This window comes from Electrophorus electricus, chromosome 9 (genome assembly GCF_041902795.1).
Source record: "Electrophorus electricus isolate QZ-2024a chromosome 9, ASM4190279v1, whole genome shotgun sequence".
Classification (NCBI taxonomy): Eukaryota; Metazoa; Chordata; class Actinopteri; order Gymnotiformes; family Gymnotidae; genus Electrophorus; species Electrophorus electricus.
Genome location: NC_137505.1, coordinates 21,380,782 through 21,395,112, shown reverse-complemented (window position 1 = coordinate 21,395,112; position 14,331 = coordinate 21,380,782). Strand labels below are relative to the sequence as shown.

General features: G+C 44.5%; 1 protein-coding gene across 3 annotated transcripts in view; it reads right to left on the bottom strand.

Moving 5' to 3' along the window:
- The window catches only part of anos1 (anosmin 1), a 42,831-nt gene that overhangs the window by 11,695 nt on the left and 16,805 nt on the right, over window positions 1–14,331 (bottom strand). For 2 of the 3 annotated variants that reach the window (XM_081720907.1, XM_027032830.3), the window contains exons 3-7: window positions 8,122–8,184; window positions 7,515–7,737; window positions 3,211–3,395; window positions 2,740–2,869; window positions 9–214 (exon numbers count right to left, since the gene is read on the bottom strand). In XM_081720907.1, the coding sequence (XP_081577033.1) occupies window positions 9–214; window positions 2,740–2,869; window positions 3,211–3,395; window positions 7,515–7,737; window positions 8,122–8,184 (807 nt within the window). Of the gene's footprint in view, window positions 1–8; window positions 215–2,739; window positions 2,870–3,210; window positions 3,396–7,514; window positions 7,738–8,121; window positions 8,185–9,626; window positions 9,667–14,331 lie in introns of all 3 variants that reach the window. The other variant, XM_081720906.1, reaches the window with a different exon arrangement.

Below are 14,331 nucleotides of genomic sequence, written 5' to 3'. Positions count from 1 at the left end.
GCTATTACCCCACTGGTAGTCTTTCTCCTTTTCTTCTTGGAGGGCATCGGGGCTTTTCCAGGGATGGTCCGGCTCCAGGACACTTTGAAATGGTGCACAGGCACGTCGGGCTCCTCAGGAAGCGTCCAGTCCAGGCGAGCGCCCAGCAGACCATCCATCCCTGCTGTCACATTAGTCACCCTCAGGCCACAGGGACGGGGAGGGGGAGACGGATCTGTGTGGGACATCAGTGCGCACTCAGAACATCTATAGCAGTGAAGCGAAGTTTGAACCTTAAGACTAAAACCTACACAAAAAACATAAAATAGTAAATTAGCAAACTTTTTTGTTTTTTTAATTGCAAAATGAGACAGTCATTGTGAAGTCTATGTTTAAATTGTTTTGCTTAAACATTTGCTTACTCTCAACATTGACTTATACTTACACTCAGGAAAGCCCAGGAAAAAAAAAAAATAGCTACATTCACACAACCTATATGGCTCTGTTTGACAGCTCTTTGCGTCTCTGCTGACACTCTACAGTTCACATTTGCATTTATGTTTACAGCATGAGATCGGCTATATTCGAGTGCATTTTTTCAAACTGGTACTCTGTCTACCAAATTATGATCACGCTAAAAGAATCTCTACATCCTACAGACCATCTCTGCTCTGTGTAAGTCTTAGCCAGCAGGCCAGGCTGACAGCCACGCAGGTGGACAGGCCATGACATAACCTCCATACCATTACCAGGCAGAGGGCAAAGTGTAGGCACTGCAGACTTTAATAGGAAAATGACCCAATTTAGTAGCCAATCAGTTCTCTTTTTTTCATGAGCTGCTCCCACCTGAAAACCATTTCGCTCTCTCTGGGTGCACTGCATGTCACGAGCAAGCCAACCTTAGCACTGCTAGATAAATACGCCAGCAGAACATTCACTAATTGCTCCGACCAATGGTGCCGGTGAAAAATTGAAATCATATGACAGACATGGTGTGCAATGGGAGTGCTGACTCTTTAATCCCTCCACCCTAATCAAGAGAAAAGCACGGAATGTTGGAAATGTAATCTAATGCAATGGAAATCTAAAAAGAGAGGGAGAGAAAGAAAGAAAGAAAGAAAGAAAGAAAGAAAGAAAGAAAGAAAGATGGTAGTGTGCATGTATAATAGTGCATATATGTGAGTGTAGTGGGGGAGACTGTGTGTATCTGTATACATGTATAACCTGTCCCATTAATCCCTGGCGAATGTACTCAGTAAGCAGTAAACCTACATGACTCAATAAAGCAATATAAATGGATTCTGAACTTCCACATATGTTGATGTAGGTTTAGGAATAGTAGTGCCCTGCTATATCTCCATCATTATGCTCGACAGTGCACTTTCTCTCAGCCAATTTAAGATGGTCTCAAATCCAAATGATGACCACTGCTTGTGTAAAGAAAAATCCGAGTTTCCCTTAAAAACGGGGGTTTCATCCGTAATTGGGCAGATGGTTGAGAGCGTTTAGACTGACCACATCATCCCTGAGGTGTGGTTGTGTGAGGTTGAGTCGTTTGGAAAGAAGCTCTTTAAGAACTGGTATATGTTGCCAAGTGTTGAACTAAAGGCCTCTTTTATGCCACTTTACATTTAACACGAACACACCCACACACAGCACAACTACACCTACTATGTTACTGCTTGCTAATCTGTGGCAAAGACCAAAAGCAGACACCTTACCTCACTTCTTGGCATATAGACAAGCTACATATGTATTTAAAATCTATAATATCCTTCACTAATTTAAACGTATTACACTTTATGGGTGGGGAAGGCCCATCTCTGGAGCAGTATGTGAGACTCCCTGCTGCTGTGCAATTGTGGAAACCCCTGCATGCTACATATCTGTCAAAGCTTCACCCATTCCTCCACCCAATCCTGTTATGAATTTATTTAGTAAAGTCCAAAGCTGTGAAGTGAAGTAAGAGGTATTAAAGTAAAAATGCTTACATGCAGCTCATGAAAAACAGCCCCATGCACCTTTTACTAAATTAATACTAATACTATTCATTTAATCTGCACTGCAGTCCCTTCATTTTGTAACGAGACAAAAATAGATTTTACAACAGGTATGTTATTGCAGGAAGTGCTGAAAAAGCCACAGAATCTCCTACTACTCCTAATGATGTAGATGTTTACCTGTCTAAATAAACCAATTATCATCAGCCACAAGTTTAAGTAAACTAAGACTCTAGTCGAACTATGACAGACATCAAACCGCTATACATGCGAGCGCAATTAGTGTCATGTTTATTATTCTAAATAGATGCCAGCCTTGTAATTAGTGTTTCAGTTGGTGCTGATATCCAGCTGTTTCATACTGGACACATATAACTGAGGTATGCAGTTTGAGTAGGTTCACTGGAGTTTAGTCCTAACTGTCATTTTTAACTCGGTCCCTAAAATGTGCCAGTGGCTAAATTACTTTGCTGCTTTCCCTGTAGAAACAAGGCCAATAATAAATGTGGCCCCGTGTGTCCGTCAGCAACCGACCTAGAACGCCAAGCAGGCGTGAACTGCACACACACTTCCAGTGCAGAGCTCTTGGCCAAACCGGGCAACTGCAAGGACGAATCCGGTCATAAAAAATCTCCAGTCAAAGGCTCCACCTGTTGTAATGGTCTTAATTCTAAAATGTGATGGGGCAGGAGGGAGAGAGGGATTAAATGTCAGGGCCAGGACGCGGACAGGTGTGCAGGACCCACCCAGGATGACCCACCTCTGAAGGAGCGAAAGTGCTTGCTGGGTGCAGTGAAGCCGCGTGTGCCGTGGACGTTAACGGCTGCCACACGGAACTGGTACCACCTGGTGGGTCGTAAGTCTGCCAAATGGATGCGCTCCTCTGCAACCTGGGGGTCAGTGAGGGCATAAAGTCAGGTCTGCAGGCCATAGGTCAGGTACATACTGCACAGCGCTGACACTTAAGTGGTTTTAGTCATTTTAAAAATCCTCCCAACTGGGAATGGGAAGCATGTTTATCGCATATTCAGCAATTGATTTAAGTAGTCATTTAATCTAGCAGCCCTTGAAGCCATTTAAACTAGCAGTATGAAATTTGATATGAAAAGGGACGCATGGGGGTCAAAGCACTTCAGGTAAAATTACAACCTTGAAATCCGGTCGTGCAGCACATGTATTGAGTTTAATATTTGTGCTTTCCCATGCCAGAGATGAGCGCCTGATGACAGACCTGCGCCACATCCTGCCACGGGGTGGCGTCATCCTCGCTGGGGTGGATTCCGTGGTTCCATCGGCGCTGCACCACGTACACCACTGGCTCAACTGACACGTTGAACTTGGAGGACCAGCGAACCTCCAGCTGTCCTGAGGGCTGTTCTGTAAAGACCAGCTCCTTCCTCGGCTTTAGGGGAGACCCTGAGCGACAGAGAAAGAGAGGGGGAGAGACAGACAGAAGAAGAGGAAACAGAGAAAATGAGAGAAAAAGAAATTGATGGAGAGAGAGACAGAACAGGACAGAGAGATAGAGATAGACAGAGACAAAGGGAGAGAAGAAGTCGTTTATTGAGCTCCAGTGCTTGAACAAACTTTATAATTTTGGGTGCTGTGTTGTCCTAAGAAATCTTATGTTGTTTTCTGTAATTCAGCATCTTAAACCCATCCTGCCCATCTCCCATCCGCAAAGACTTGTAGTACGCACAGTACAGAACACAGTGTCACAGGGCACAGTGACACAGGGCACAGTGTCACAGAACACAGAGACACAGAACGCAGTATCAGAACACAGTCTCACAAGGCACAGTGACACAGAACACAGTATGACAGGGGGCACAGTGTCACAGAACACAGTGTCAGAACACAGTCTCACAAGGCACAGTGACACAGAACACAGTATGACAGGGGGCACAGTGTCACAGAACACAGTGTCAGAACACAGTCTCACAAGGCACAGTGACACAGAACACAGTATGACAGGGGGCACAGTGTCACACTGCAGTTTCACAGTTGACACAGTGTCACAGGGCACAGTGTCACACTGCAGTTTCACACATCAGATTTGGTTCCTGTGGATCACCAACGCATCCTCCATGTGTGCTGTTAGTCTACACACAACCACTTTTCCCACATGACGGTTCCTCACAGTCAACCCTCAAAGCCATAATAAACGCTTCCATGTGTAATAAATTAAAGATTTATTAAGTACAGAGGTTGGGGGGGGGGGGGGGAACTCCAGAGAAATGCTCTGCTGTGGAAGATTAACTCACTGCACCCAATTCATAACAGCTGTGGAGCAGAGGGAGCTGCAGTTTGGAGAGAGGGAGCTTAATGACGGGGATGGAGAGCAGAGCCCCGAGTGCAGTGAGGAGAAGTGAGGAGCTCCCCCGCACCTCCACATAAATCAACAGGGCTTGGGCCCTGAATGCCACGAGCACGGCCCGTCAGGGCATAATGGGTTCAGGGACATCCATTTCAGGCACAGGATGAAGGGGTGCAGCGCTGCAAGGTGACTGTAGATGACTTCCCGAAGGAAGGGAATTTCACTCCTGGCTACGGCAGGAAGGATCACGTCAGTGGATGTAGATGACAGCTCTGGGGCTGCGTTTATAATGACGCATAGGCTTTTGAGGACAGCTTGGTGTGTGTTAGGCGCAGCTTCATTAGAGCATAGGTGGAAGTCCTAATTGCACTTCATTATCGCAGCTCAGTAGCTTTAGTGCAGTTTACATAGGCAGACCATGTTGCACCAGAGTTTGGTGTTACTGTGTGAAGCTTTGTCTAAAAGACGCTGAATGCTGAACGTGTCTGAGATGGACCGGCTCAGAGTGGAGCTCTGTGCCAGACAGACTGATCCCTAGGTTTGGTATCGTCGTGGAGTGGGGAGCAGTTGGATGGTGTTGTGCTGTGGCTTCTCAGCTAGCACACATGGGTCACACCTCCTCCAAGCAAAATGAGAAGAACTGCAACAATCCCACAGCATTCCTGCTCTAACCACTGCTGGAACACCCCTTTATGAGGACACACATGCACAGATATACACCCCCCCCCCCCACCCACACACACACACAGAGACTCAAATGGCCTGCAGTCATAGGCAGTATCTCTGCTCGTTGTCCAAAGCACTGCAGAGTTCACTCACCATTTTCCAAGAATGATCCCTAATGCCAAAGCCCACATGCTTGGCATCACCCTGCCCGCCAGCCGTTCAGCTGGTGGGGATGCTTGTGTTGCTGTCTTCACCCTCAACGAGGGAAGCTTCTATTTATGGGCCCTGATGTTCAGTGCTATGTATCATGACCCTATGCAGTCTTCCTGCAAGTTCCCTCTCTAACAATAATAGCTGATGTAAATTGCACCGAGACCTGACCGTGTCCTTGTTTGGTCGGGTATGAATTATGTTCGGTCTTGCGGAGTAATTTACTAGTTTCACAGATGTATCTCTCGGACTGAATTTTTAAAACTTTAGCCAACAGTTCTGACTTCTTCGTCCAAACATTTGGTTTCGTTTCACTGTCTCACCCAAGCCATAAGCACAGGGAATGCGGAGTGCCTGCCACCTGCTCAATAACCACTGGGCTCCCAGCAAATGCGTTTAAAAATGATCTCATTGCTTTTGACATGGCAGCCACTATGAAACATTAAAGCTAAAGGAACCCAGCTAACACATGAGTCCACAATAAAAGACTATATTGGGCAATATTCTGCAGAGCTAGTAAGAGTTTTGTTGGAATAAAATTAAAAGAAAGATCCCACCTCATTTTTCAGGCAAAATGAGCATCCACTGGTACGTGGAGTCCTGAGCCTGGATTTGCCAAGTATCTCCACGTAGCAGTGATGAGCTAACATCCCAGACTCCTATATAGAATCCCAAGAGAAAGTTTCAGAAAAACCCCCTGAACTAAAAATGCCATGGAAAATCTGAAAAGCTGAAATGTGCATGTGTTAGTTCTGAATTGATTGATATTTGCATAAAAAAACCATGGTCTTCCTCCACTAAAATGCTTTGTGACGATGAACATACAATAAAACAAACAAAACAACAGTCAGAACTTAAAGCCATCGGAATCACAGACAGACAGGAAGTGTTGCCCCCCCCACTGAGTGTGAAGGACAGGATGCTAGTGGGTGTCTGCTGTCCCGGGGCGTTCGGTTGATATGGAGAGCACAAAGCGCTGGGCTGTGTCTCGAGCAAACGCTCCAGCTCCCCCACCTGCAGGAACATCTGACAGCGATCTGGATCGGCAGCAGTGCACTGCTCGACTTCGCCCCCAGCTCGCAGAGAGGGTAATGGTTTCCAGCGTCCCTCATGAGCACTTGGTGCAAGGGTGAGCCACACGTAGAAACAATTATGCTCTTGTCGCGGCGAGCAAATAACGAGTGCTCTCTGCTCTGGCGAAAGCACCTGGAATCCAATCAAGGCTTTATGGTCTACCTGCAAATGAGGGAGAAAGCAGAAAACCTGACAGCAATAAAGATTCATCCTTGGTCAGGCATACCAGCCAATAAAGAGTGCTACAGCTGGAACAGAGCCAGCCGCCTCGCTTTGAAAACGCTGAGGAGGGTTGTGATGATTTAGTTTTAGTCTAATAATACACACACACAGACACACACACACACACACACAAACATACACAGATCCTTTTTTTAAAGAAAAGTAAGTCCATCACTGTCACTGAGTTTGAAATCATCCGAGCTATGAGTTGAGTTCTCCTTCAGTTACTCCACAGGTAACTGGAATGATCTGCAGTGCCACTTCACCATGTAGTCATGTACCATTTCCACAAGGCACTTCTACAAGGCATATCACACTGGCAGAGAACCTCTGGCACTGGGATTGCACTTTCCGAAACAAAAAGAGGCAAAAACATGTTCGTAACGATGTCAGACGCTGACACCCAGCCCAGATAGACAGTAAGCTGAGTGTTAAAAGATTAATACTGAAGTACTGAAAAATGTGGGCAGCAAAAATACAAACACAGACTATTCATGCAAAGATAAATAGCTACACTTTAGCCAAGGCAAATATTTTCAGCATGATAGCTTAACCAGTTACAGTGGCACATGCTGCAGTGCCAAAATTTAGTCTGAGTGTTGAGGATCAGTCTGTACTCTAAACTCCCACAGCAGGAACCTGCCATTCACCCGCCACAACACTGACAGACGACTCAATTGGAGAAATTACAGTCATATTCACTATGGAAACCAAATGGCTGAAAAATGGGACATTGTGGCCCTGCCAGCAGAAAAAGCAACAGGCTTGCCGTATAGTCCGCATTTCTGCAGAGGTTCAGCCTCGGTCCCTAGACACCTCCGTCCTGTGCTGTCTGCCATTGTGACCATGGCGTCAGCAGCATAGTTTCTCAACCTATCGGTTTATATTTTTGCTCTTTTACAGCTCTCAGCACATCTCAAGCAAGCAATCAATCCGTGCAGTACCTGCTGTAGTGCTAACAGAAGCAGGGACAGCGTGAAATGCTGGACTGTCTGGGCATCGTTGAGGACTGGGTTGGTAGACCCTTCCCTGCTGGTAGTGTGTACCTTTATAGATGTTGCGGGGCACCTGGCAGGTGTGTCCACACCCATTGGGGCAGCACTTCCTGAGGGCGGAGCACTCAGCATCCTCCTCGCAGCTCTCTACACAGGCGGCGGCGAATCCGCTGGCCCGGTCCGGAGGCGGGCAGTCCCCCTGTTTGGCTGTCTCCACCGAGCGCAGGAACTCGCAGCTAGTCAGACACTCGTAGTGCTTCTTGGGAAATAAAACCTATGGGGAAAGACAAAGAAAGCCTGTTTATTAGCTGGGGTGCTCAAAGAAAAAGGGGTTCCATCTTGAATCTCGGTTCTCGCAGGGTTTCTTCCTCAACCCCAGGGAGGTTCTCCTCACCACTCTTATCTTCGTCTTGCTCATTAGGGATCTGAACCCAAACATTTGAAAAGCAGCTTTGTGACACCACGTGTTGTAAAAAGTGCTATATATATTCATTTGACTTTGCCTTTGACAACAGACACAGGAATAACTAGTCAAAACCTCAAAAAAGGCTTTGTTTACACTGCAGTTATTCAGGCAGCATGCCACTAGGTGTGGTGAGGGCAGTTTTTGGACCAACTGTGCATAGCTCACTGAGGGTCTACACGTGCACAGACATACCTCACACAAATCCTGACATTGGTTCTCCCTCAGGTCCCATGATGCCTTGCATGGTTCCAGGCACTAGTGAAAATGGAAGTCAGAGACAAAACCACATTAAAAGATTAAAGCACATTAAAACAAACTCAACAATGTGTTTCATTTAGTCTGGTTGAGAAGCATATGAACTTAAGTCCTCACAGCGTGGAAGCTTGTTTAGATATTACTGAGAACATCAGTGAGGTAGGTAGATGGTGTTGGTAGATCTTCTAGTGGTGAGAGGAGGACATCTTCCACATGGACAAACTCATGGATCTGTTCTAGAATCAGGTGTTGTTCATATCATAATGACAATTGGCTGGTTAATGTGTAGATTTATGAGACTTTTATATTTCATAATATATGGTAATACTGTATATGTTATTATTTATTTTCACCATTATTTTTATATTTTAATAATAACTACATAGTGCATAGTAATCTTTCGCAATAATTTGTAATCCTTACTATGTAATGCAGTTAGACTGTAATCAAAATTAAAGGAACTACATAAATAGATTATTATAATGATATAGACATTCCTCTTACAGACTCTATATAGCTCTGACCCAAACACTGTGCCTGATTTTATCCCTAACCTCAGCCAAGGAGTTTCATATAGCGCTCTTAATCCACACGCCAGCGGGGGTGACAACATGACCCCGGACTCCAGCTCAAAGCCATGAACCTCAATGACTCCAATACAAAACCTCAAAACCTCGGTGACCTCTTTGGCAAATAAGTACCCCACACATACGAATACAATATCACAACGTAATGTTGCTGAGAGTAGCGTGTTTCATCTATTGCGAGAAACAAAGCCACATAACCATAGTCCACATTTCTCACATGAAACATATGCAAGCAGTCCTTTGGCACACTGCCCTAAAACATCACCAAACAGATGAACATATTTAGAACATGGTCTGACTCAGAAGAAGAAGTGAGCACATGTTGTGTAAGGTTTAGTGCTGGCAGGGCATCAGACTATGCTGCAGACACCTCCCAAGCAGACAGCAGCTCTCGGTCTGTGTGCTGGAATGGCCAGACACACACTCCAGCGTGGAGCTTTGCCGAATTTGCATTCAGCAAAGTACAGTCAGAAAAACAGCTAATTGTTGACACGCCAAGTGGAGCACAGAGAGAACATAATAGATGATGCACCCTCTTAGAGTGTCTGGTATTCCCTCTCCTTTACAGCAGGGGCAAGCGATTTGCTTCAGGTGTTTCCCTGAACATGCGACAAAACAGAGACACAGTAATGTAACATCAGAGTTGGGTGTTTGGCTCTTCTAGCCGTGTGTGAAAACAAGCAGTGTGATTGCCTCTCTCCACTCTCAGTTCTTCTCTCTCTCTCTCTCTCTCTCTCTCTCTCTGTGCGGCCCTTCACCCATAGCAATGTAGATTCAGTAAGGACAAATGCAAAAGAATATGAAAGCTCGTGCGTGTCAGATAAAATCTCCACCGCAGCAAAATAGGCCTTTTACCTCAGTCCACGCTATCCGAGCATCGCTGGCACGGACTGGCCTGTCCCGGAGAAAGAAGGAGAAGAAGAAAGAGAAAGGGATGAGAGACAGAGAGAGAAAAGAAGCCCAACAAGGGCTGCACCTCCATCAGAGAAGCCCAAATATTATTAAATTAGGAAACCATTCCATAAGAAAACCAGCAGCGTCTCCCCTGAGTCTCTAGAGTGCATTATCAGAGAGAAAATAAAGCCTTTTTTGGTTTGGCACAGAGACCAGAGAGCATGTGAGATCTTGTCACAACTTAAGGAGCAAACTGTACCATGTCTTCTTTCATTGTTTATATGATATTTGCAACTATTACTAACTTTGCCTTTTTGAATAGATTTGAATGCATAGTAAGGGTAAGAGTCCCATGCAGCTATATAGCTAGTTCTGTCCCAACCCTAATTAATTCTGATAAACCTTACAGGCAAGTATAATGCTGACTTACTGTTTCTGCTGCAAAATGTTTTTGTTTTAAATATGAGAAAGAAAAACAATCAACTATTAAAGTGCATATTTTAATACTTTGGGTACTTAAAGTAATCTTTGACTAATAGGATGGTAGTACAATTAATGGTAGTAAAACTGATAAACTAACTTGACAAATTCCCAAACTGTCCCCCAAATATGGTGGATATACAAACAGTGATATTCAGGAAGGGGGTGAGAAGAGCTGAGTCAGACTGCTGAATTGTTTATGGGCGTTTAATTAGCGCATTGAGCAGAAGCACTGTTATTCTGCCGTTCGCTGTGAAAAGTTCATTTTCTTATTAATGGAGTGAGTGAGTGGAAACATAAACCCTACAGAGCTGACACCCCTGCTCATATTAGCTTTCCTAATGACCAACCTTGGCTTGGGAATACGCCTCTGTACCACGGAATGCTAGTTATTGCTAGCTGTTATTAGCAGAGAATGCCAGTGACAGGTCCATGCTAATGCATATTAGTGTTTTTTAACAGAATCGCTGGATAATGTGAACAGAAGGTCACCCATGCACTGACTCATTCCTGGCTAAAAGAAAGTCATCAGTTATCTATAGTAACCTATACCATAATAATTTGGTATCCTAGTAACAAAGCAGTGATGCTATTATTGAAAGTATATACAGATGCCAATATTGGAGGCTGTGTTTCATACAGTATTGGATGGGACACAGGACACCATGCTTTGCTTGTTCATCTGAGCATCATTCTCCATGTCAGATGCCACGCTCTGGCCTCGTCCTCCCTTTGCTCTGACTGGTAGCAAACACAGGTGTGCGTGATCTTTAAAAAACAGCCCCCCAGTTAAAAGAGTAGGACTTGTCTTGCTGTATTGTGCTCTGGTGGAGTCACGACAGGAACCAGCGTTACTCCTTACACATGCTAAAGCCCCAAATCCTCCTCTACAAATCACTAAACACACACCTCATAAGCCTTGGGATAAAACTGGCTGTCACAGGCACTATGAATATATCTCTACCCAACGACACACAATTCTACACAGCAGTGGATTAAAAGGGGTCTGTGTGTTTTTGCCCTTCAGAGTCTGTCATAGCTCGCTGCAATGGACCGATATACTGCCGTTACCCCACTCACACCAACATTTCTGAATGTCGGAATGTCTCGAGGTTTGTGTCTATCACCGCTGTTAATGACACGCACTTGCCCGCAACCGAATCTTAATGTTTCGCTCAATTGTCTGGATTCTAGGTTGTTTCTCTTGGTGTTTCACTTAGTTATGTAGATTCTAAAGGATTTGAAATGACAAGGCAGAAATCCCGAAGTTGATAAAAGGTGACGAGAAGAATAGGTGTGTGATAGGAAGACTCATACAGGTGTGCTGTGACTGACGAGTCTCCCAGTTTCCTGACAACCAGACCCTCCACCCAAACGGATATCAGTATCAGAAGGAAAGGGGTGACAACAGACATGTTACCAAAGCAAACAGGGAAGTCAGATTCTATTACAAAAGGTGCTCTTATCAACCAAAGAGGCTCCACATTTGTTTAGAAATTTTTTTTTTTTTAAAAAAGGAATTTGGTGTAACTACTTGGCTGTGTTTTGTAAAGGTCACAGCCGTGCCACTAGGACACAGCACGATGACACAAAGGGTTCAGCAGTGCAGCGCAAAATAACTCAAATACCCACAAAACTGCGTGACCAAGCCTGAGGAGGAGTAGGCTGTGTAGTCTGGCCAACACTGAGGCCAGGGCTTCTGCCAGCCCCTGGGAGAGGGTGACTGCCAAGGGCTGGCCGAGCTGCAGTCAGCTGTGTGTGGGCCCTGCAGCTCCAATAAAACACTGCCAGAGTGATACTGCTGACACCTTTCTTCTAGATAAGCATTTTTCCCTCGCTACCAAAGAGTAGGTCACAGGTACTCGGGACTCTTCATGTCATTCGCATGTACCCTAGCGAACTCTGATAGACTTAAAATCTGCTGTAGCCTTTCTAAATGTTGTTTTGAAAAATGTGTGTGTGTGTGTGTGTCTGTGTGTGTGTGTGTGTGTGTGTGTGTGTGTGTGTTTGTGTGTGTGTGTGTGTGTGTGTGTGTGTGTGTGTGTGTGTGTGTGTGTATGTGTGTGTGTGTGGTTGGACATGGTCCGTCGTATCAGACCTCTGGTCCAAATGGAATGGTTAAATAAAGGCACAGCCATTTTAAAAAATGGGAACTTGTGACGGTAAAGCCAGAAAGCAACAGAATGATAATGTGCTTAAAATCTAAATGTAGCTACCTTTTTTTAGCCTTTTTAAGTCATGCACATTTTCGTATTAATCATGATTCATAGTGCCAAATCATTTAATAGACATTTAAAAGTCCTGCTTACCTCAAATCTCTAGTCAGAGTGCTGTGCCATCTAAACAGCTTCTGATGTTCATCATAGTGGAGCAAAGCTGGCAAAAAACTACATTAACCAATAACATCATAGCGTTTTTCCCTGGCTAGTTTGCGCTAATGCCATCTAGCAGTAGCATGGTGTTGATTTTTTTCACTACCAATCCTCTCGTTCCCCATATCTAAAACACCATGGTAACGGGCCTGGTGTTTACATTTGAAGAAGGAGGATTACTGGAGGACACCAGATTTCATTTGTGTATGTCCAATACTTCATAAAATGTAATCAAATATGTTAATATTGTCAATTATTTAAACTGTCACAATATTCCAATAAGCATTATTAATTAATATTATATTAGAGACATGGAGAGAATATTATTGTTTATCCAATATTCCTCTTTTCTTCACTACAGCTGCATATCACTGCTTTTCCCTCTGCTCCAGTAAGAGTTATCTTCAACCATCATAAAAGACACAACACACGCACATGCTTGAGGGCACAGCTGAAGAAACACACTGTAAACTGGGTGTGCACAGAAACACACTGTACCCACACACCTACACACACACACACACACACACACATTCCACCCACCACACACAACGCACACATACACACAAGTCTAAAAGTTTTTCACTTTGGGTAATGATGTGTGCCTGAGGCACTATACTACAGAACTGTAGTTATAACAAGAGACAGAGTAACCTTCTCTGACTCAGATCAAGCAGAAAAAAACATTTCTTCTGTATTCCAGGTGTGTGTGAACATCAGTGTGACTGTGTGTGTGTGTGTGTGTGTGTGGGTGGGTGTGTCTGTCTGTCTGTCTGAAGGGACAGAATACACATTATTACAAACACATATTTACACATATGAGGTCTTGACTTGTGCTTCCAGAAAAGACAACAAGAAGGTCAGATGACACCTTTAAACTACTGCAATTATTAGCAATATTATTGAGTTAGCTCATTATTTTTACATCAGCCATGTACATACATGTTTGCCAAGTACATAGATCACCATAAACACAACAGAAGAATTATGGATGTGGGGGTGTGTCTCTGTGTGAGGATGCCTGAGTTTGTGTAGCTGTTCAGGCATGTGTTTGCATGTGTGCAGTTGCACGCACTTGTGTGTGTGTGTTCATATATAAATGAGTATAGTGAAAGATCTGTGTGAAGAGGCTCATCAGTTGAACACTAGATTGTGTGAAAACTCAGCATGCCTTACTGGATTATGGTCATTTAATTTCTGCTGGAAAAGCTATTTTCCCAGAACCAGGGCCAGAGGACACCCTGCTTCCCTTAGCTCCTCTCTCTCTGTAACAACCTCCATGAAGATTTATCACCAGTCCAAAGTTCCTTACACCCCTGAGGCTCAGCCCACACACTCCTGACCACACACACACACACACACACACACACACACTCTCACACACACACACACACACACACACACACACACACACACACACACACACACACCTCCCTAAGATACATTCACTCTTATATATTCAATCATTTATATTCAATTATACACCTCACGCACAATCCCTTACTCACGCTCTCTGTAACTGCACAGTCTGTCTCTAGCTGTGTGTTCGAGCTGCTCTGAGCATCATTATTTCCAAGAGATCCAGTTTGGGTTCCTAGATCTTTACCTAGTTTTTTACACAGCCAGTCTGGTTCCTCGCACTCAGAACACACAGTCAAAGCGTCTCCATCTCCAACGTCCACTCTCCTTGCCTACAACCCAGCAACAGAATAACATCCCTCAGGTTAGTAGATAAAGCCGAACATTCAGAGAGGTGTAACTGTGCACTGTGAGCGCCATGCTGTGTGCCCAAAAATCTACAGTCTGTCTGTGCA